We start from the raw sequence: 24,337 nt of genomic DNA on the forward strand, positions 1-24,337 counted from the left end.
AAGTGTTGAATGAAAGTATAGAGAGTGCCAACGAAGGGAAGGGGGTACCGTTATTTATAGCTTTCCTCCATCTGCCATGGAGGAAAGGCTGGTGCTCTAGCAGCCATTTGGACCATGGCAATGAGGACTATCGGGAAGGCAGAGTGGGAGGCTAGAAGGATGTGAGGTCCTCATGACTTTGGAGAGACCATTCAGACTCTGGGCTACTACATCTGGACTTTCTTTCATGAGAGAAAAAGAAACTGAACTTCTATTTCTCTATCATTTAAGAAATTCATTTGGGCATCCTGACGCATATAGTTGAAACTAATCCTAATTAATATATATCATCATCACCACATATTATTTTGCATTTAATAGTCCAGGCTAATGATCTATATATGGGGGAGGGGGAAACAATGGAATTTGGGGAATGTGGGAAGTGGCCAGTCTGATGCAGACCGTGACAAGACGGAAAAAGACGTTCAGGACCACGGACAGATCCAGGACTGCCAGTTGTGAGGCAACAGGACAGAAAGTGAGAAGTGGTTGGTGGTGCTTGTTGTTGTCCTCAAGATAAGTTCTGGGCCAGACACCGTGCTAGGAACTGGGATGAATACTAAGACTACTTTCCACAAAGTCCACATTTGGCTCCCAGGACCACAGCAAACAGATCGATATGGGAAGTCTTCCTAGAGCAGGGATTGAGAAGCCAGCTGAGGGGTGGAACCAGAAGACTGTGTGACAGAATGGGCAGAACGCTAAAGAATAAGGGACATCTGTGGGTGGGGAAAGGGCTTAATGTTGAAAGACGGTGAGTGGTCACGTGGTCTGACAGTGAAAGGAGAGGGTACCACTGGGTGGGAGTTAAGGTGTTTTCAGGACTCTTCTGTTCCTTGGATTCTACATCAGTGGTTCGTTTCTGGCCCTGGGGTTCCATGATGCTGTGACTGTCAGGGCATATTGAATCTATGACCAAGATCATACAATGATGAGGTTCTGCATCAGTTATCTACTGCTGTGTAACAAACCACCCCAAAACTTAGTGGTTTAAAACAACCACCATTTTATTTGTTCACAATTCTGTGAGTCAGAAATTTGGACTCAGGTCAGCTGAGTAGTTCTGTTGGTCTCATCTGGGGTCATTCAGGTGGCTGGAGGCAGGTGGAAGACCATCAGGGAGCTGGTTGGTCTTCAGCTGGTATGGTTTATTTCTGGTCTCTTCCTCTAAAAGGCATGCTTGTGTTTCTACACATGGCAGTTTCAGGGGAGCAAGAAGAGGTGAATCCCAATGCACAAGTACTTATTAAGACTCTGCTTGCATCACATTTGCTGATGTCTCATTAACCAGAGGCAGAGGAAGTCACACGGCCAACCCAAAGTCAGTGTGGGGAGGGACAACATAAAAGTATGGACTTAGATAGGCAGAATTCATTTTGGACCATCAATACAACAATCTACCACAAGCTCTAAGTGTCTCATTCACCACCACCCATACTACCAACACCATAAGTCTTTGTTCTGATTCAAAGGGACAACAATTCTATGGCTCTCTGAGTCTGTGGTTCTTAGCAGTCAATGTTTTGATTCCAAGATTCTGTGATTCTAGAAGTAGAAGGCTCAGTACATTTGAGGAAGAGCATGAGGACCCAAGAGGAGGCTAAAGAAGTTGGGCAAACTAAGGTCACCCCTAGAGAACCAGCTGCCTCTCCTATGCTCATCCCTCAGGTCCCAACTTCCTGCCTGGATCAGGGAAGTGGCAAGAACACTGAGTAAGGAATTAGAAAACCTAGATTATAGGCCCTGTTCCATCATTAATCTGGGATGACCCCAAGCACAGCTCTTAACCTTCCAGTGTTCTCATATAGCCAACAGAGATATCAATCCCTGTCTTCTGAATAATGCAGAACAGTGGCAAAGCCAGGAGAACAGGAACTTCCATTATCAGGAGCCTGGGCCTGGGCACAGTTGAGGAAGAGGGTTTTGTTCCCACCTCATTAAACTGCATCCACAGCAGCAGAGACCTTGGGATTTAAGAGAACCAAGACAGGTTATATTGCCCTTGGTCTGTCCCAACCTCTACTGGCAAAAACAAGAAATAACGAAAGGGGCCGGGTGCAGTGACTCACGCCTGTAATCCCAGCACTTTGGGAGACCGAGGCAGGCGGATCACCTGAGGTCAGGAGTTTGAGACCAGCCTGACCAACATAGAGAAACCCTGTCTTTACTAAAAATACAAAATTGGCCGGGCGTGGTGGCACATGCCTATAATCCCAGCTACTAGGGAGGCTGAGGCAGGAGAATCGCTTGAACCTGGGAGGCAGAGGTTGCGGTGAGCCGAGATCGTGCCACTGCACTACAGCCTGGGCAACAAGAGTGAATCTCCATCTCAAAAAACAAAAAAAAGAAAAAGAAATAAAGAAAGGGGAGGGGAGGGGAGGGGAGGGGAGGGAAGGCACCCAACTCTGCTCCTTTCCCTTCCCTGTCTCCCCTACCCACTCCTGTCCCTGACTCAACAGAGTGGAATCCCAGGGGCCAGACCCTAGCTGGCCTTTAGCCTCAGGCAGCTCTGCTCTTTAGCCTTTCCTTGAAGAGGAGTGCAGAAACAGAAGCTTCATTAGGGAAGGAGACCTAGGCCAGCACAGCAAATCATAACATTACACAGCCAAGGGGACCAATGACAACCCAATGGCAGAACCACCTTGCAGCACAGATGAGGAAACACAAGCCCAGGGAGGCACAGGGACCCACCTGCCCATAGCCACACAGCCAGCCAACAGCAAAGACCAAAAGTCAAGTGGGATTTCTCTCCTTTTCTAAATGTCCATTTCCCATTCTAAACTGGGATAACAAACCCAGCCTGGGCACCACTTAGAAACTGTAAAGCAAGGTACAGATGTAGTAAGGAGTCATCTTTTCCAATAGTCTGGGAGTTGGGGGTTGGGGGGAAGACTGAGGTGGGAGCAAGAACATTTAGGACTTTTGGAGGACGCATCCAGCTTATTTATTCTAGCCTTTCCCCAGAGGCCCAGGCCACTGAATGGAGGAGGAGGGTATTAAATAGCAGAGAGTTATTTAAAAGCCAGTTGCCTGCCCCTCAGAAGCAGCACGGGCCTCTGCTGACTCAATGGAGAAAATGAATCTTGGGCCTATGGATTTTCCTGTGTTTCGCAGCAGGGGGGAGGGGAGGGGGAGTGAGAAATGGGAATGGCAAGGCCCACAGTGAAGTTTCCTATCCCTGATGGCAAGGAAGTCAAGCAAGAAGAGAGAAGCTGGGGCCTCCCCCACTACTACCTCATGGCTGAGTTCATCACATCAGGCTGCCTGCTGCTCCTCCATTTGCCTTGGAGGAGGGGGAAACAGAGGGACAGCGAGGCAGCAGGAGGGTTGCTGGGACAGAGGACAAAGGGAGCCTGGATCTCAGGACGCTACAGCATCCACCCCAGAAGGACCCCAGGCCACCCCTACCACTTTCTAGTCAGGCAACCAAGGCCTTAATTGGGGTGGTGCCAAGTTCAAGGTCACATATTGAGAAGGTGGGGGCACCAGTTTGGGCCAATCCCAGTATGACCTTCCCCTCCCTGACCCCCATCCCTAAAAAGCCAAGGGGCACAAGACCACTAGGTCCCCCAAGACCATCCCATCCACACACACTTTTTTGCAACAGGGAAACTGAGGTGTGTCCAAGGACTTTAGTAATATTGACACACCTCTGATGACAAAATGGAGCTGGAGAAGGGGCTACCTGCTGGGTGATCTCAGGGACGTCATCACACTCTGTGCTCCCTACCAAGGCTTAGTGGAGCTGACCAAGAGCAGGGTCTGCGCCAGCAGAAAAGGCCCAGTGAAGGCACTAGAGGCTCAGGTAGAGACAACATCTTGGAATACTCACAGAGGGGCTCTGGGACCTAGTGGAGTAATAAATTCAAGCATGGAGATCCAGCGTGGCTGACATGGGGGATATTCATCTGGGCACAGGGCAGATGATCACTCTCCACGGGCGGCAAGGGGTACCTTGCTTCTTCCGAGTCCTAAGGAAACCCTGAGGGTGGGAGCTTTTTGCCCACAGGCTCCCCTGGGATCTGACCCAGCCACACTCCCAGGAGAGAGGGATCCTAGGATGAGGGGGGCTGCGGCAAAGGAGATGGGCAAGAAACCTGAGCTTCTATCGGGCTCAGGTCCCAGTCAGCTGTGCAACCTTAGGGAAAGCACTTAACATTTCTGACCGGCTATCCGGCTATCTCCTGGTATGAAGTGTAGATGAGTGATCCTCACCAAGCTTGCCTCATAGGGATGGGAGATTCGAGTCACAGATTTTTAAATCATTATTTCATCCAGCAAATGTTCCCTGATGCCTTCTCTGTACTGATTCCTAAGAAATTAGACCAGTCCTGAGCCCCAGCTGCTGACAGTCAAGAAGATCAGGGGAGTCTTAACCCTCTGATTGATAAATGAAGTTCAAAGGATGGAGGGCAAAGACATGAGGGCTCCCTGAAGGGGGCAAAACTCACAAGTCCTGAGGGACAGCAGACTGGACTGGAGAAACAGAATCAAGAGAGCACCCCAGCTGGAGGAAACAGTCCAAGAGAAGAGACTTCCACCAGATGCATCAGAGAATAAACACACAGCCTCAGACTCAAGTGGACACACATTTATTGAACACTTAATGCATACTGAACACTGGCAAATCTAAGATGGAGAGCGCTGTTCCTCCAAAGAACAGAGATCCCTCAGCCCCAGTGGCTTGCAGATTTGACTCCTTGGGGAACTTGGACAGAGAGAAATTGGTTCCAGGAGAATTTAGAAGGGAAACACCTATACAAAGTGGGAAGAGAGGAGAGAAGGCTGAGTAGAGGCCATACAGAGAGATAAGCAGAAACTCATTTTATTAACATTTACCACAAATTTGCTATGTTGGAGAAGGAAAGAACATGGAACAGGGAAAAATGACAAGGGAGCGTATTAGTCCCAGAGAGGGGCAATGCCTTATCCAGGGTCTGGCAGCATGAGTGCTAGGCCCCCAGACCCAGGTGAAATGTTTTTTCTTGTTTTGAGGCACTTTAAATTCACGTTATCATAACAGCCCTGAGAGAAACAGGAAGAACAGGAATTCAAAGCCTATCCCCCTTACAGAAGAGGAAGGTGACAGCCCAAGATTGACACAAGCCTGAGGTCACACCAGACCAACCACGGCATCCATTCCCAGCCTCAGCTTCCTGGGGTCAGGATAAGACTTCCTCGTGGTGCAGGACCCTCTCAGATGCACCCCACCATCTTGGACAGAGTCCTGGGCAAGGACCCTGGGGCCAGGTTTCTAGGCTAAACCCTGAAACTTTGATAGGGGCCTTGGGGCCCCTTTGGCCTATTTCCCCATTTGTGCAATACAGAGGACATTTGCCTTATTCTCTGGCACCTGATGATTCTAAATTCTCCCCACGCCTCATTTCCCCAAATGAGGTGTCAAGCACCCCCCCAATCAAGGGTGCCTGTGGCCATGCAACTCCTTTCCTGGGGAGCAGAAGAGGGGGTGGGCATCAGCCAATCTGAGGCCAGCCACCACGGGGCCTGGGGAAGGAGTTCCAGTCTTGGCAGTGGTCTGTGATTTCTCAGGGCCTGGAAGCAGACAAGGAAACAGATTGTTCTGTTCATTCAGTCTGTCATTTGCACTACACACTCTTCTGTGATGATAGTCCCTATACTGGAAACACAAAAGTGAAGATGACCCAGTGCCTCCTACCAGGGGAGATGTCAGAACTGGGCATGTTGCTGTGTGGGCCGGGGTTTAGGAGAGTGCTACAGCTGGGGACCCAGCCCCAATGGCATCTACTTGAGTACGTGTGCCCATGTGAGAAAAGACACCACCAGCCTGTTACCTCCACAGACCAAGGGCATGGTGCAGGGCAGGAGGAGTAGGCTCTGACTGTGCTAGCCAATCTCTGGGTCCCTATGTTTGGCATGGCTTATGCATGGGCCTATAAGCTTGCCCTCTGAGAATGTACCCAGGAACTTGCATGGGCTCAGAAGTGTGCATATTCAAATATGTATGTCTTTATCAATTTATGGACACATGCCAGGACGCACTCAAACCTACAATCCTATGCGCACATATGAATGAGTCTGCATGGACTTCCATGAAGCACATCTGAGCTCTCATACCTGGGAGAGTTATGACAGGGGTAGGGAAAAGAGAGGGTTGGGAGGAGGGGAGAGCTGGGGGACCCCCACCATCACCAGCCCTGCCCCTAATGTTGGTCCGTGCCCAAGACCCAGGCCACTGCAGGGTCTGCCTCTTCTCCTTAAGTGGTATTGATCCTTTTGTCGATCTGTTAAATATAACCTCAGGAAAGGAGTCAACATAATCGTCCCCAATTCAGGAGAAAGAGACTGATTCTTGGGAGGAGGGGGGAGCCTCTATCCCAAGCAGCTCTGCTGATACCCGAATGGCCTGCGGATCAAGTGTCAGCCTCTCCAGCCTGAATAATTCATGCCAAGAGCAGGAATGCTTCCTTCTCAGGAGCCTGTCTCTTTAATAAAATCAGGTTTGGAGCTTCCCAGTTCTGGGGAAAAAAAAAATCCAGAACAAAACAAATCTGCAAACACCTCAGCCCCCACCTCAGCCCTGGCCCCTTCTGAGACCCCCCACTCCATGCTGCAAAATCTGCTCCTGTTCTCCCAACCTCTGGTGCCCCAAACCCCACTCACAGGCGGAGAAGCCTGGAGGGACTGGTTGATGGTGTCCAACGGAATCCCAGGAGTCTAAGACGTTTGGGGGCAGGGAATGAGAGCAAAGAGCAGAATCACTACACCCCCGTGTCTCTGTGCCTAGAGCAGTGCTTGGCAGAGGAGTCCAGCCCGGTGGAGGAAACCAGATGGGGGAACTCCTGGCAGAGGCAGAGCAGCCAGAGTTGGTGGGTGGGAGGGGAGCGGGTGCCACAGACTTCTCCTGATGATGGAATGGGATGGGATGGTATGGAGAAAAAGCTGGTCCCACAGGACCTACAGGGGTGGTGACACAGCCGGGTCTAATGGAACTAGGGTCGCAGAGAAGAAAGCAGAGACCGGGATTTTCCCGTCTCTCTACCTTAGGAAGAGGCTGGAAAATAAGTAACTTTCTCAGCCCACCCCTCATCCCTTCCTTCTGTAGTAGGAGCAGCTCTAAAGTCCTCCCCAACCCCCGAATTCTCCCTGGTGGTGACCCACCTGCCCGCTCTCCGCAGGCGGGCCCCGCCCCACACGTGCTGGAGAGGGAGGAGGAAGGACCCAGCTTAAATGTGGGGGTTGGAGGAGGGGGAAACCAAGTCGGAGTCTCCAGGAGGCAAACTTCTCGGCAGCCCGGGGGGACGGGGGCCGAGAGGGTGAAGAGAAAGAGCAGCAGCCGCCAGCCCTGATTCTCGGGAGCCTCCCACCCCGCCTCCCACGGCGAAGAGGGAGCGGAGACTCCGCTGGGGGCGGAGGAGGAGGCCGGGAGGCGGGGAGGGGGGAAGCAAACCCTGCCCACTCGGCTCCGAGCCCGGAGCGGCCGCGGAAGTCGGAGGCCGGCTCGCAGGGCGAGGGCACCGGGGGCGGGGGGCTCCGCTCCCCGTCTGACCCCTCTCGCCCCCGGCCAGTCAGCCAATAACTACGGCTCCTCGGACTTTCGAGACAACAAACGGACCGACCGGGACTGCCAGCCGCTCCGAGTCAAGGACTCGCCCCACCCGTGCCCCCACCAGGCGCTCCCAACTCACTGGTGAGCGCGGCGGCCCGGGCGCTGGATGCGGGGTCGGCCGCGATGGCCCCGCGTGCGGGACAGCCGGGGCTCCAGGGGCTACTGCTCGTGGCAGCGGCGCTGAGCCAGCCCGCGGCACCCTGCCCCTTCCAGTGCTACTGCTTCGGCGGCCCCAAGCTGCTGCTACGCTGCGCGTCGGGCGCCGAGCTCCGCCAGCCTCCGCGGGACGTGCCGCCCGACGCGCGCAACCTCACCATCGTGGGCGCCAACCTGACGGTGCTGCGCGCGGCCGCCTTCGCCGGCGGGGATGCGGAGGAGGACGGCGACCAAGCGGCGGGCGTGCGCCTGCCGCTCCTGAGCGCGCTGCGCCTCACGCACAACCACATTGAGGTGGTGGAGGACGGCGCCTTCGACGGGTTGCCCAGCCTGGCGGCGCTCGACCTCAGCCACAACCCGCTGCGCGCCTTGGGCGGTGGCGCCTTCCGCGGGCTGCCCGCGCTGCGCTCGCTGCAGCTCAACCACGCGCTGGTACGGGGCGGCCCCGCGCTGCTGGCCGCGCTGGACGCTGCGCTGGCCCCGCTGGCCGAGCTTCGCCTGCTGGGCCTGGCGGGCAACGCGCTGAGCCGTCTGCCGCCAGCCGCGCTGCGCCTGGCGCGCCTGGAGCAGCTGGACGTGAGCCTCAACGGGTTGGCCGGCCTGGGCCCCGACGAGCTGCGCGCGCTGGAGCGCGATGGCGGCCTCCCCGGGCCGCGCCTGCTGCTCGCGGACAACCCCCTGCGCTGCGGCTGCGCCGCGCGCCCCCTACTGGCCTGGCTGCGCAACGCCACGGAGCGCGTGCCCGACGCGCGACGCCTGCGCTGCGCCGCCCCGCGGGCGCTGCTGGACCGGCCGCTGCTGGACCTGGACGGGGCTCGGCTGCGCTGCGCGGAGAGCGGCGCCGACGCTCGCGGAGAGGAGGCGGAGGCCGCCGGCCCGGAGCTGGAAGCCTCCTACGTGTTTTTCGGGCTGGTGCTGGCGCTCATCGGCCTCATCTTCCTCATGGTGCTCTACCTAAACCGCCGCGGCATCCAGCGCTGGATGCGCAACCTGCGCGAGGCGTGCCGGGACCAGATGGAGGGCTACCACTACCGCTACGAGCAGGACGCCGACCCGCGCCGCGCGCCCGCGCCCGCCGCGCCCGCGGGCTCCCGCGCCACCTCCCCGGGCTCGGGGCTCTGAGCTGCCCCTGCCTGGCCCGAAACAGTGGAGATGAGACGCCCGCGAGCCCCGAGCTCTGAGACCTTCCCCTGACTCGGAGGCACTAAGCCGTACCCTCTCGTTCCCGCCTCCGAGAGCTCCTACCGTCAAAGACCCAGAGATAGCCGGTCCGAATACAGAAACCCCGCCCGCCTACCCTAGTTTCCGAAACCTCCCTCCTGAACCACTAAAAGTCCGTTCCCCACCTCAGGGCTCACACAGAGACTCTGTTCTTAAAGGCCAAAGCTCTGAGACTTGCCCCCAACACCCTGTGCTTGGAGTTCCTACACCCGAGACTGCCTTGACCTCCCTCGCCAGCTCGGAGCCCGCAGTCCCCTCCGGGGCTCGTGGGCCCTCCCATTCCATTCTGGACTCGAAGCACAGCACCCCCATCAGAATGGTTTTGTGGATTCTGAGCCCTTTGTCCCATCCCAGAGCTCAGAGCCCTCCATCCTGCATGGAGGCCCAACCCTGGGGCTCTGAGGATTGGGCACCCTCCCCTCATCCAAGAATATATTTCATACCCCTGCCCCGCCGTCACCCACCCCCGCCTCTGGCTCAGGCCCTTCTCTTCCTCGGCTCAGGCGTGGGGCTCAGCTCCTAGTATGTCCCTCCCATCCCAGGGGCAAGCACATCCCATCTAGCCTTAGTGTGGAGCCGACTCTCAGCCTTTCCCACCAGGGCGCTGACCTCCCGATACTCAGTGCTGGTCCCCAGTCTCAGACAGCTCTTCACCCGGATCTAACTTTCATCCCCCTGCCCAAGCCTTAGGCTCTTGACCTCCCCCCCCCATACCCAGTGCTGGCACTCAGCATCCACCCCTGCCATTCACTAGTCAAGGTCCAGTGAGGAATCGGTCCCTGGGATGTCCTCATCCCCTTTTCCTCCCAGGATGAGCTCTTCAGTCCTGCCAGATAGGTGCAGGTGCCATGCACCCCTGGTGCATCCTGGCAGATCCTTGTGGGGAAGGAGAGAGCCTTCAGTGTGTGAAAGGGATAGTGGGGCATCGTGGCTTCAGAGAGGGGCAGGAAGTGGGCTCTGAAGGGCTGGAAGCTGCTGCCCTTCGATTTCTCCATGCTGTCTCCCATGCCTGTGGCTCTTCGCCCTTGGGGATTCTTTGCCACCACCACTACCACCACCACCTCACCCCGTATATCTTCTGGAAGAGAAGTGGGTCTTGCCTCCTGCCTCAGGCACGAGCCCTCCTGGTTCAGGGTCAGAACCTCAGCACCTTGCCTTCTCCATGATCCCAAAGCACAATTGGTGAGAGGGGGAGAGGATGCCCTCTCCCTGACTCCCCACCCTCTAGAGCAGGCAGAATGGCTGGCCTGTGCTGCGTCTGCACACAGGAAGTCACCTTCCTTTAATATATTGGCTTGAGGCCTGCCTTCCCTCCCCATACCCAGAAAATGTGGATCTTCCTTGAGCAGTTTTCTATAAAGTCTGCAATAATCTCAGATACTCTACTCTTGTTAGTGGTGCCACATCATTCCTGCTGACCTTGGGGTGCTGATGGGAGTGGGAGGGGACACTCTTTGGACCTGTCTTTGGTGGGGCAGTGACCGTTGATGCGTTCTCCCAGACTGTGGGAGAAGAAATGGGCTCTGATTGCACATAGCAGGATTAAGGTTAGATACATGGAGGGACTTCCCATTGGGATGACATTGTTCCCCAAGCCAGCCTGCTTTCTATCATCGGAGGAGGGGTTATGCACTGCCAAAGTGGGATTCCACACTTCCTCTACATCCTCTTTCTTCCCGTTCCTCATCTTCAGGGTGGGGGTGGAGTTAGACTAACAAACATTAGCCTCAGCCAAGGCCATCCAGGAGTAAATCCAGCTATAGAAAATGAGGAGTTAATTCAGATAGGAAAGAAGAGGGATTGTTTGCTGCTTTGGGATCATCCTCTCTAATGAATTATCTGATACTCCCTTATATCCCGTGTCACGTCATGCTCTCCTGGCCAGACGGTAAGACCTGCATATTGGGTATGTGAGAGGCTGTGTGTGGGGGGCGTGGATGAAATGACTCCTTGAGATATGTGAAGCCAGGGGACCGGTGAGTTCTGGGACAGGAGGGCCTCCAGGTCCCCAGGCTGGATTGTGTTGCATTCAGGGTCATAGAGCCCTAGAACCATAGGGCAGAAGCCTAGAATTCTGGCATTTTCTAATTTTAGGGCCACATAATTCTAGAATGTGTGCCTTCTAACTACTGAAAAGGACTGCAGAGGTAATGTGGGGAGCCTCCTAAGCTGTCTCAACAGGAGGCATCATCTCGTGATGGGAGGCTCACTCCCTCCTTTCCTTTCAGTGTCTGAGGAGCCTGCCTGGGACTCTGACAGCCCCAGCTTTGCCATGGGGCCAGGAGCACCCCTTAGCCCAGGACAGCTCTTCACAAGTCAGAGACTGTGCATGTGACTCCTTGTCTTTTCCCAGCACACTCCCTATGCCTTCTCCCAGTCATTCCTCATGAGAAAGGATTAAGTCCTCTTGACACATCTGTCAATGACCTTCAAAGGGTGCCCAGCAGTCCCCCAGGACAATATAGTGATGGTCTCTCTAATGCAAGTTAGAGCTTGTTAGTTGATTTGTGATAACTATTGATTTAATACTTAGTTTAGCAGTAGCTCTCATAAAAGCCTCAAAGATTTTTGCTGACAACAATCCCATAGCTAATAGCATGTTTTATTTGCCAGGACTTACTGTAGTCTTAAGCTGCATTAGCAGAGAGCATGTCTTTGGAACTGAGGAGGTGATCTGTAAATCTGTAGATCTCCCCAGTTCCAAAGATGTATATGAGAGCTACTGCTAAGTATCAAATCAATGGTCATCAAAAATCAACTAATTGAGCGTCTACTGTGTGCCAGTTGGCGTTTAACCTTACTACCATTCACTGATCCCCATTAAATGTCTTTTCTAGGCTGCCATGCTCCTTGCTGTCTGTCAGTGGCCTATAGCCTTATGGGGCTATCAACAAGGTCCAGGGCCCCCAGCTTCACCTCTTCTACAAACCCAGCCATTCACTCAGCCTTTACTGAATGCAACTCTGCCAGTCCTAGAGAGGCTAACAATCCAGGGAAGGAATCACATTTAATCAAGATCTGGAGAAAAGAAATCCCAGGAAATAATGAGAGCTCAGAGTAAGAGCCCTGACCCCACCTAGACAGACTTCTTAGAGGAAGTCACACTTGAACTGGGTTTTGACAGATGAGTAGAAGTTTGCTGAACAGAAAAAGATCAGAAGTACCAACTTCTGCAAAGGTCTGGAGGCAGGAAGATCTTGTTAGCCCGAGGATTGAAGGCCAGCAATGGCGGGGGGTAGGTAGGAGGATACGTATGGGGTAGAATGGATCTAATACATTCACCACATTCTCCACTGGGAAGCACTAGAGGGACGTCTGCCCTTGGAGGAAAAGTCAGGAAGGTAGAGAGGTGTGATGGGGGGACAGGGAGCTGCACTGTGCCTCCTGCTTGTAAAGCCTGGTTGTTCCTTCCTACTGCCCATCCTTTTTGTGCCTGGCCTCATGCTGGGCACTGGAGACACAGAGAGGAATCAAACCAAAGCCATGGCCAGATGAGGACAGCAAGAGAAGGGAAGGGGAGGGGAACCTGGAGAAGCCTTGCAGTAAAAAGTGAGATGGGGCAGCCGACTGACCCTGCCCAGACTCCCTGACACCATGCACTCCAGACTCTCTCTCAGAGGTGCCAGGGCCCCACTAAATGGCCAGCCTCCTCCTCTGATCACACACTGGGAGTGCTGCTGGAGTGTGAGGTGGGCAGAGGCCCAGAGGCCTGGGGCCTGCCTGCGGGAGCCAAATGACAGGGAGAAATCTACCTCTAGGATGTCCCCTTAAAGAGCAAGCGTGGTGAAGAACAGGAGAGGAGAGGGCAGGTGTGTGTGACTGTCAGAAACGTGGGAGACGTGAAGCCAGCTGCACACCTGGAGAAATGTGGCAGACTTCCCAGGTTCTGTGACCTCATGAACACTGTGAAATTGCCTTTCAAAGACATCTCCTTGAGAAGACTTTTGCTTCCATGCCCCCCTCCCCTACTCACACCCTCACACCTGGGCTGGGAACCAGGGAGGCCCTAGCTAGAGTTGGGAGGACTGCGTTTGAGTCTGAACTCAGCACCTGACTTGCCATGTCACCTGGTCCTTAGCCAGAAATACCGGTTGAGACCCTACTATGTGCCGGGGTCTGGGAATTCAGCAGTGACCACAGCAGAACCAGCCCCTGCCTTCCTGGCCCAGCCTGACACTGTGGCCTCGGACACCCCTGCCTGCTTCTGGCTCCAGATTCCCTCTGTCCGGGCTGGGGCTGGACTTGTGACCTCTGGAGGCACTGCCTGCTCTCCCTGCAGTCCATCTCCTTCTTCATTAAGCTGCTGCCTGGCAGACTCTCAGCCCTAATTTATGGGTATGGCCTTTCCCAGACTAGGAGAAGTGACGGGGGCAGTTAATATTCCTGTGCTAATAATGCACTTGGCCGTCTTCTGAGTGCCCCCTCCACCCCTCACCCCTGCCTTACCACCCCCACCTGCTTCCCTCAGCACTGTGACAGGGCGATTTGCCAGGAGCTGGCCAGGCCCATGCAGACCCTCAACTAACCCTTCATTGGATAGGTGGGGAAACTGAGGCCAAAAGTATGCAGGAGCCCGTCCAGGTCACACAGGTTGTCAGGGGCAGATCCTGAGCCCAGGATGCCCCAGGGCTGTCCCTGCTCTGCCCTGGGTCTGAGCATCTGGCAGAGCCACCCCACCTCCTAACTTGCTATCTCCACCCTGTCAGTGCATCCAGGAGCCAGCCCCAAGCCTGTGGTAGCCTGAAGATGAAAATAAGAAAGTGAGCTGTGGAGGGTTGGGAGGACTCTTCAGCCTCTGTCAGCGGCTCTGGGCAGGCCTCAGGAGCCCCATGCCAGCATCTTGCAGGCAGCAGCCCTACTGGCAGTTATGTCTATCCTCCCTGAGAGCAGAAAGGGGCTTGTTTGGACCTCCAGGCTCTGAGGTCCCAGGCATTAAACTCATTCCTCCCGAGCTTCTGTCATCTGAGCACGAGGCTCACCTGGATGAACCAGATCCTGCTTCTGTTCTTGATCAAGATGGTGACCACACACACAGGACACTGGTCATGGAAGCACAGGGGTCCCAGGGAGGCCCCTAACTTAGGGGATCATCCAAGCTGGCAAATTCAGGAGTGAAAGGGGCCACTGTTATTACATTGGAGCAAGAATAAACTAGGACTGGCTGGGAGCAGTGGCTCACACCTGTAATCCCAACATTTTGGGAGGCCAAGGTGGGTGGATCACCTGAGGTCCGGAGTTCGAGACCAGCCTGACCAAATGGTGAAATCCCATCTCTACTAAAAATACAAAGAATTAGCCGGGCGTGGTGGCGCATGCCCACTTGGGAGGCTGAGGCAAGAGAATCACTAGAACCCTGGAGGGGAGGTTGCAGTGAGCTGAGATTGTGCCATTGCACTCTAGCCTGAGCAACCAGAGCAAAACTCCGTCTTTAAAAAAAAAAAAAGAATAAGACTGTACCAAGCTGCTGGGCCCTGGTCTTCAATGACTTTTGACAAGACCTGGAGAGAAAAGAAAAAGTACTAGACTGTTAGACTAGACCAGCAAATCTACCAGCAATAAATAACTAATACGCTCCCCTTCTTTGAACCCTATTTTCCAGCTGCACCAAACGATGGGGATGTTAGTAATGGGGCCCAGCTCTTCCATGCCCTGTGCCTTTGCTCACACGGTACCCTCTGTCTAGGATGCCTTCCCCAACACAGGGAGCACTCAAGGCAGCCCAGGAGTCCCCCAATCTTTATGTCGCCACTGTCTTTCTCCTATTGCTGTACCACTCAGACCTTTCTTTGTACTGACTGGTTTTCTTGCCTCTTGTCTGCACTAGAACAGAAGCTCCCACAGGACAGAGGCCAGACCTAGTCACTTTTAGGTCCCCAGTCAAGGTACATAGAGATTTGTGAACGCTCTCCCAGCCCCTGCCCCCACAGAAATACAAAACGCAGGGGAAGAGGCATCACGCAGGATGCTGTGGCCTCCCCCTCTGCACGTTGGATGGGTGCTTCCTTTGACTCCCACAACCTCCACTTCATTAAACTGGGGTTTCAATTATATAAGATCCCAGTATGGGCCGGGCGCGGTGGCTCACGCCTGTAATCCCAGCACTTTAGGAGGCCGAGGCAGGTGGATCACAAGGTCAGGAGATCGAGACCATCCTAGCGAACACTGTGAAACCCCATCTCTACTAAAAATACAAAAAAAATTAGCCGGGCGTGGTGTCGGGCGCCTGTAGTCCCAGCTTCTCAGGAGGCTGAGGCAGGAGAATGGTGTGAACCTGAGAGGTGGCGGAGCTTGCAGTGAGCCGAGATCGTGCCACTGCACTCCAGCCTGGGCGACAGAGCGAGACTCGGTCTCAAAAAAAAAAAAAAAAAGATCCCAGGATGGCTGACTCCGTTGTCTACAAAGTGAGCGAGCAGAAAGAAAATGCAGTTTTAGAATATGTGATCATGCAGAACACAATTTAGTCTTAGCCTCTTAATTTTGGCACTTATTTATTTGTTTATTTATTTATGAGGGCTCCCTCTCACCCAGGCTGGGAATGCAGTAGCGTTATCATAGCTCACTGTAACCTTGTACTGCTGGGCTCAAGCGATCCTCCCGCCTCAGCCTCATAAAGTGCTGGGATTACAGGCATGAGCCACCGCGCCTGGCCAACTTTGGCTTTTTAATACAATTACAGCTTCTGGCCCTGCATTTGGAATCTTTGTCCAGGGCTCTGTCTAGGCACCCCCTGCCACTGGCTTAATCTTGGTTCCTTGACCCAGGGAGCTGCAGCGACATCTGTTGGCCGATCCGTGTGGGAGCCGAGTCAGCTTTAACTTTTCTTGGCATACGTGCGCCGTCTGCTGGTGGAGATGGGAAAGTGCCTTTCTTTGTTCAGTCAACAATCCGTCCAACAAGTATATAACTGCCTGCTGTGTGCCAAGCACTGTGCTAGGAAGAAGATGAGGATACAATTTTAAAGAAAACTAGAGCCGGATGTGGTGGCTCAGGCCTGTAATCCCAGCACTTCGGGAGGTCGAGGCCGGCGGATTGCTTGACCTCAGAAGTTCGAGACCAGCTTGGGGCAACATGGCGAGACCCCGTCTCTACAAAAAATGCAAAAAATAGCTGGGCGCAGGGGTGCCCTCCTGTAATCCCACCTACTTAGGAGGCTGAGGCGGGAGGATTGCATGAGCCTGGGAGGTGGAGGTTGCAGTGAGCCAAGATCACGCCACTGCACCCCAGCCTGGGTGGCAAAGTGAGACCCTGTCTCAAAAAATTTAAAAAAAGAAAAAGAAAAGAAAGAAAACCAATAAGGCCTCTGTCCTTATAAAACAATAATAGTAAAAACTAACATATACAGAATTTACTACGTGCCAGGGATTATTCTAGGTAGTTTATGTATATTAATCCATCTTGTCCTGATGACAATTCTGTGAAGCAGGTATTCTTATTCCTACTTCACAAAGGAGGAAACCAAGGCACATAGAGATGAATAATTTGCTCAAGATCACTCGCCTAATAAGAGGCCAAGTTAGGCTGAGAACTCAGGCTGTGCTCCAGAGCCTGCCTTAGACCGTAAACAAGTGGATAAGCAAGCACGATACTTATGAGGGAAATAAGCAGGGTAATGTGATAGTGAGTGACAGAGGGGTCTCCTTTGAGTGGGGTAAGTCATGGAAGACCCCTCTGAGGGCGACCTACCCTGAAGAATGGGAAGAAATGAGCTATGCAGAGAATCTAGGAAAAGTTAATCCAGGCGGAAGCAGCAGCAAGCGCAAAGGTGCTGAGACCAAATATTCAAACATCAGGTGGAAGGCAAGTTCTGGCCACTTTACCCCTACACCTCCCCTCACTGTCCTTAGACTCGTTCTCCACCTGGTCGCAGCTTGGACTTCTCTAATGTGCATCCCTGTCCCAGCTTCCTCCCTGTTCCCCCAGCCTGCAGCTTCCCCCTCTGGTCCCACACTGCAGCCCGCACTGCAGAGAAAATGCGTGAATCTGATCCCTCTCCTTACTCTAGGCTGCTTAAAACCTGTCCCGGCCGGGCGCGGTGGCTCAAGCCTGTAATCCCAGCACTTTGGGAGGCCAAGATGGGCAGATCACGAGGTCAGGAGATCGAGACCATCCTGGCGAACACAGTGAAACCCCGTCTCTACTAAAAAAAAAATACAAAAAACTAGCCGGGCGAGGTGGCGGGCGCCTGTAATCCCAGCTACTCGGGAGGCTGACGCAGGAGAATGGCGCAAACCCGGGAGGCGGAGCTTGCAGTGAGCTGAGATCCGGCCCTGCACTCCAGCCGGGGCGACAGCGTGAGACTCCGTCTCAAAAAAAAAAAAAAAAAAAAAAAAAACCTGTCCCACTGTCTTCTGGATAAAACCAAGCTCTTTGGGGCCAGGTGTAGTGAGTGGTCCACACTTGTAATCTCAACACTTTGGGAAGCTGAAGCAGAAGGATCAGAGGACAGGTGTTGGAGACCAGCCTAGGCAATATAGCAAGACCTCATCTCTACAAAAAATAATAATAAGAAAGTGGTTTTGTTTTTGTTTTTGTTTTTTTTTACTGATTATCTGTGACCCCCACCCACTAGTCCAATCTCCTGCCAGCTTTTCCAGCTCCCTTCACTTTTCACTCCGATGTCATTACAGTTGCCTGAAGGCCACAGCTTGTGTCACCCTGAGACTCCCTATGTGCTGTGTCTTCTACCTGGAAGGTCCGTAGCCCCTCCTTGCCTACCTACTTCCCTTTTTACCCTTCAAAACTCAGTTCAAGACCAGGTGGGGTGGCTCACACTTGTAATCCCAGCACTTTGGGAGGCCGAGCTGAGCGGATCATCTGAGGTCAGGAGTTCGAGACCAGCCTGGCCAAAGTGGTGAAACCCAGACTCTACTAAAAATACAAAAAGTATCTGGGCATGTGCCTGTAGTCCCAGCTACTCAGCAGGAGAATCGCTTGAACCCGGGAGGTGGAGGTTGCAGTGAGCAGAGATTGTGCCACTGCACTCCATCCTGGGCCACAGAGTGAGACTCCATCTCAAAAAACAAAAAACAAAAAAACAAAAACTCAGTTCAAGCATTTTGTCCTCTTGGAAGTTGCCTAATTCTCATCTTGGCCACTCTAGCTAAACGTGAGACCTCTCCTTGGTGCTCTCATGGCATGCTGTGACTACACAACAGGCCCCCTCTGCAATACCCCTCATCAGCAATTCCAAACCTTTAGCATCATGCCTTATACCCCAATTAATCTGTGAGCAATTTGACAGAAGGGATTGTCTTTTTTTTTTTTTTTTTTTTCTGAGACAGTCTCGCTCTGTTGCCCAGGCTGGAGTGCAGTGGCGCAATCTCTGCTCAGTGGAGCCTCCACCTCCCAGATTCAAGAGATTCTCATGACTCAGCTTCCCGAGTAGCTGGGATTACAGGCGCCCGCCACCATGCCCAGCTAATTTTTGTATTTTTGGTAGAGACGGGATTTCACCATGTTGGCCAGGCTGGTCTCAAACTCCTGGCCTCAAGTGATCCGCCCACCTCTGCCTCCCAAAGTGCTGGGATTACAGGTGTGAGCCACTGTGCCCAGCCAGGATTGTCTTATTTAATTTTAGTGTCTTGAGGGCCAGCACAAGCCCCAGCAAATGGTACATGACCAGTAATTATCGTTTGCAGTTGTGAGCTGTAAATTGCTCCATTTCTTTTTATTGAAATTTATACAACGTCCACTCTTTTTGGCATACAATTCTATGTGTTTTGACAAGATATACAGTGTTCCATTACCCCCCAAAATCCCTCCTGTTGCCTCTTTATAACCAGCCCTCCCCCCAAGTCCAGCCATTGGCAACTACTGCTTTGTTTTCTGTCTCCATCGTTTTGCCTTTGACACAATGTCATATAAGTAGAATCATACATGTTGTCCTTTTAAATCTGACTTCTTTCACTTAGCATAATGCAGTAGAAACTCCTCCATGTTGTTGTAGGTATCATTATAGTTTGTATTCCATCATATGGTTGTACAATCATTTATCCATTCAATAGTTGAAGAGCATTTGGGTTGTTTCCAGTTTTTGACAACTATGAATATAGCCACTGTAAGCATTCATGTACAGGTTTTTGAAGGAATGTCCCTTTTTATTTCTTTCTTTGTTTTATTTTATTTTTTGAGAAAAGATTTCGCTCTGTTGCCCAGGCTGGAGTGCGGTGGTACACACAGCTCCCTGCAGCCTCGAACTCCTGGGCTCAAGCAATCCTCTTTCTTCAGTCTCCTGAGTAACTGGGATCACAGGCATACACCACCAGGCCTGTTCAATTTTTTCCTTTTTTGTAGAGACAGGGCCTCACCTATGGCTTAGGCTGGTCTTGAACTCCTAGGCTCAAGCAATCCTCCCACTTTGGCCTCCCAAAGTGCTTGGATTGTAGGCATGAGCCACTGCACCCAGCCACTTTTTCTTTCAAGAGTGGAACTGCTGAATATTATAGTGAATATGTTTAAATTTATTACAAGAACTTTCCAAATTGTTTTCCAAAATGTCTGTACCATTTTGCATTTCCCCTAGCAGTGTATGAGAGGTCTAGTTCCTCTCCATCTTTGCCAAAATCACTTGTTGAAAACAACAATTGAATTGCCGTTGTGCCTTTGTTGAAAATCAATTGACCATCTATGTGCAGGTCTATTTCTGAATTCCCTGTTCTGTTCCATTGATATAGGTGTCTATTCTTTCACCACTGCCACACTGTCTTGATTACTGTAGCTTTCTAGTAAGTCTTCAGACCAGATAGTAGAGTCCTTCAACTTTGTTCTTCTTTATAAAAATTGCTTGGCTATTCCAGATTTTTTACCTTTCTATATAAATTTGGAATCAGTTCCTCTATGTCTTTAAAAGAAAATCCTACAAAGATCTTGATTTGTATTGCATTGAATCTACAGTCAGTTTGAGGAAGATTTACATAACAATATTGAATCTTCTTAGCTGTGAACATGGTATAGCTCTCAGTTTATTTGGGCCTATTTGATTTCTTTCCTCAGTACTATTTACTTTTCAGCATAGAGATCATTCACATATTTTGTTAGGTTTATATATGAGTATTTCAGTTGTGGTTGCTGTTATAAATGGCATCATCTTTTAAATTTCTATTTCAATTGTTTCGTGTTACTCCACAGAAGTACAATGGATTTTTGTCTGTTAATCATGTTTCCTGCAACCTATCTAAACTCTAGTAGCTTTTTTTGCAGATTCCTTAGGATTTTTAATGTAGATAATCAAGATGTCTGTGAATAGAAACCATTTTTGTTTACTTTTTTTAGAGACGGGGGTCTCTCTTTGTTGCCAGGCTGGAATGCAGTGGCGCAATCATAGCTCACTGCCACCTCTAACTCCTGGGCTCGAGGGATCCTCCCACCTCAGCCTCCCAAGTAGCTGGAATTACAGGCATGCACCACTGTGCCTGACTAATTTTTTTAAGTTTTTGTAGAGATGGGGTCTTGCCATCTTGCCCAGGTTGGTCTCAAACTCCTGGGCTGAATGATCCTCCTGCCTCGGCCTCCCAAACTGTTGAGATTACAGTTATTGAGCCTCTGTGCCTGGCCTTATTTTATTTCTTCTTTATAATCAGTAGGCCTTTTCTACCTTTTTCTTGCCTTATTGCACTGGCTAGGACCTCTAGTATAGGAGTGGTGAGAGTAGTCATCCTTGCCTTGTTCCCGATTTTAGAGGAAAAGTATTAAGTCTCTCACCATGAACTACGTTAGTAGATGTAGGTTTTTTGTAGATGCCCTTTATCAGGTTAAGGAAGTTTTCTAAGAGTTGTTTGCTTTTTTAAATCATGAACAGATGTTGAATTTTGTCAAGTGCCTTTCTGTATCTGTTGAGATAAGCACTGCTTTAGCTGAAACCTTAAAATTTAGATATTTGTTTTTATTTTCATTTCATTTCATAAATTTCCTTGTGATCTCCTCTTTGGCCCATTTAGAAATTGCTTAAGTTTCAAATATTTGCAAATTTTCCAGATAACTTTCTGTTATTCTAGTTTAATTCTGCTGTGACCAAAGAATGTACTTATTAAATTCTTTTAAATTTGGCCAGGTGTGGTGGCTCATACCTGTAATCCCAGCACTTTACAAGGCTGAGGCAGGAGGATTGCTTGAGCCCAGGAGCTCAAGACCAGGCTGGGCAACACAGCGAGACCCTGTCACAATAAAGAAAGATTTTAAAATTTTAAAATAAAAAATATATAAATTATTTACAACTTGTTAAGCTTTTTTTCCCCAGAAAATAGTTCTTGGGGAATGTTCCATGTACACATGAAAAAAAATGCATATTCAATTCTTTTGAGATGAAATATTCCGCAGTGTCTATTAGGTCAAACTGATATTGTTGTTCAGGTCTTCTATATTCTTACTAATATTCTGTCTTCTCATTCCATCAATTACTGAGGGAGGAATGTTGTGGATCTGTATATTTCTCCCTTCAGTTCTATTACATTTTGCTTTGTGTATCTGGAAACACCATGATCAGATGCACACACATTTAGCGTTGTTATGTTTTCTTGGTAAATTGACACTTTCGTTATTATATATTTCCCTTTTTATCCCTGGTAACATTTGTTGTTCTGAAGTCTATTTTGTTTGATATTAATATAGCCATTTCAGCTTTCTTTTTATTATTGTTTGCATGGTATATCTTTTTCATTCTTTTCATAAAGACATGTTTATCTATGTCTTTATATTTAAAGTAGATTTCTTTGTATTTAAAGTATGTTTGTGGACAGCATGTAATTGGATCTTGTTTTTTAATCCAATCTGGTGATCTCTATCTTTTAATTGTTGTGTAGAGGTCATTTACGTTTAATGTAGTTATTGATATGGTTGTATTTAGGTCTACCACATTTATTTTTCTGTTTGTCCCCCTATTTTTTATTATTTTGTTTCAACTTTTCTGTCTTCTTTTGGAATACTTGGATATTTTTTGTATGTCATTAAAATATTTTTTGCTATTGTAATTTATCTATATGTTCAGCTCTAGTTTAGTTGTTGCTCTAGGGACCACAATATACATATATAACCCTTCACAATCTACTTAGGGTTAACACTGTACCATTTCACCATTTCAAATGTAATATAGAAGTCTTAAAAACAAATAGGTTTGCCAGGCGCAGTGGCTCATGCCTATAATCCCAGCACTTTGGAGGCCAAGGCGGGCAGATCACCTGAGGTCAGGAGTTTGAGACCAGCCTGGCCAACATGGTGAAACCCCATCTCTACTAAAAATACAAAAATTAGCCGGGCATGGTGGCAGGCACCTGTAATCCGAGCTACTCAGGAGGCTGAGGCAGGAGAATTGCTTGAACCCGGGAGGCAGAGGTTGCAGTGAGCCGAGATCGCGCCATTGCACTCCAACCTGGGGAACAAGAGCTAGACTTCATCTCAAGAAAAACAAAAACAAAAAACAAATAGGTTTATCTCCCTCCACTGACCTTTCCATTATAGTTATTTTATGTATTTCATCTATCAACATTGGTAAACCTATCAAACAATGTTATAAAATTTTTTTTTCAACAGTAATAAGGCACAGTAGCTCATGCCTGTATTTGCAGCACTTTGGGAGGCTGAGACAAGAGAATCGCTTGAGCTCAGGAGTTCAAGACCAGCTGGGCAACATAGCAAGGCCCCATCTCTACAACAAAAATAAAGAAAATTGGTGGAGTGTGGTGGTGCATGCCAGTAGTTCCAGTTACACAAGAGGCTGAGGTGGAAGGATCACTTGAACCCAAGAGTTCGAGGTGGAAGTGAGCTATGATCACACCACTACACTCCAGCCTGTCCAGCCTGGGTGACCGAGCAAGACCCTGTCAAAAAACAAAACAAACAAACAAAAAGCACCAATAATAAATACTTTAAAGAACTTAAGAAGATTAGGGGATAAACGGTAAATATAGCCTTTTAAATTTATCCAGATAATTGCCATTTCTGTTGCTCTTAATTTCTAAAGATCTGGGTTTATCTCTGCCATTGTTTTAAACTAAATAACTTTGTTTAGCTTTTTTTTTTTTTTCCCAGTAAGTCTGCTGGTGACAGATTCTCTTGGTTTTCCTTCATCTGATAATCTATTTTGCATCCTTCTTGAAGGATGTTTTCACTAGATATAGATTTCTGGGTTGACAATATTTTAGTGCTGTAAAGATGTTGTACTACTTTCTTCTGGCCTCCATGTCTTCTGTTGAGAAATCTGCGTTCAGATAGTCATTCTTTGTATGGAAGAAAACACAAGAATGTGTCCTTTTCTCTAGCTGCTTTCAAAATTTTTAAATTTGTCTTTGGTTTTCAGCAGTTTGGTTATATATGTTTATGTGTGATTTTCTTTGAGTTTAACCTATTTGAGATGTGCACAGTTTCACGAATCTATAAATTTATGTCTTTTACCAAATTTGGGGTGTTAGTGGCCATTATTTTCTCAACTATTTTTTCTCCACCAGTCTCTCTTCTATTCTGGGAGTCCAGTGACATGGAATCTTAGGCCTTATGATACTGTTCCATAGGTCCCTGAGACTGTTAATTGTTTTCAACCTATTTTCTCTGTTTTTTCAGATAGAATAATTTCTATTGATCTATATTCAAGTTCACTGGCTCTTCCTTCTGTCACCCCCATTCTGCTATGAGCTTATCCAATCAATTTTTAATTTCAGATATTGTATTTTTCAGTTCTAAAATTTCCATTTGGTTCTTTTTTAATAATTTCTGTATCTCTGCTGAGAACAACTATTGCAATCCATTTCAAGTTATAACAGCCACTTTAAAATCTTTTATAATTCCAACATCTAAGTCATCTTAGAGTTGGCATCTGTTGATTGTATCTTTCCTTGAGGATTGGTCACATTTTTATGGGTTGTCACCCCACCACCCCATCTTTAGTTTTGCTTTCTCTGGTTTCAGTTATTTGCACTCAATAACAGTTGAAAATATTAAATGGAAAATTCCAGAAATAATTCATAAGTTTTAAATTGCACACCATTCTGAATAGTGTGATTAAATATCACAGTGACCCATTCTCTCCTGCCTGGGATGTAAATCATCACTTTGTCTGGTGTATCTCAGTTGTGTATGCTACCTACCCATTAGTCATTTAGTAACCATCTTGGTTATCAGATCAACTGTTGCAATATCACAGTGTTTGTGTTCAAGTAACTCTTATTTTACTTAACATTGGCCCCAAAGTGCAAAGTAGTGATGCTGGCATTTGTTATAATTGTTCTGTTTTATTACTAGCTATTGTTGTTAATCTCTTATTGTAACTAATGTATAAATTAAGCTTTATAATAGGTATGTATGTATAGAACAAAACATAATATGTGAAAGGTTTGGTACTATCTG

At 49.6% G+C, this 24,337-nt stretch overlaps 1 protein-coding gene across 1 annotated transcript; it reads left to right on the forward strand.

The window, feature by feature from the left end:
* Window positions 1-7,475: 7,475 nt before the first annotated feature.
* LOC105468760 (trophoblast glycoprotein like) lies at window positions 7,476-10,389 on the forward strand. Its single transcript, XM_011719088.3, has one exon. The coding sequence runs from the start codon at window positions 7,751-7,753 to the stop codon at window positions 8,903-8,905; it is 1,155 nt and encodes a 384-aa protein (XP_011717390.2). The 5' UTR covers window positions 7,476-7,750; the 3' UTR covers window positions 8,906-10,389.
* The last annotated feature ends 13,948 nt before the right edge of the window (window positions 10,390-24,337 follow it).

Source organism: Macaca nemestrina, chromosome 12, assembly GCF_043159975.1.
Source record: "Macaca nemestrina isolate mMacNem1 chromosome 12, mMacNem.hap1, whole genome shotgun sequence".
In the NCBI taxonomy this organism is placed as follows: domain Eukaryota; kingdom Metazoa; phylum Chordata; class Mammalia; order Primates; family Cercopithecidae; genus Macaca; species Macaca nemestrina.

Coding starts and splice junctions, on each gene's coding strand:
- LOC105468760 (XM_011719088.3), top strand. CDS start 7,751: ATGGCCCCGCGTGCGGGACAGCCGGGGCTCCAGGGGCTACTGCTCGTG.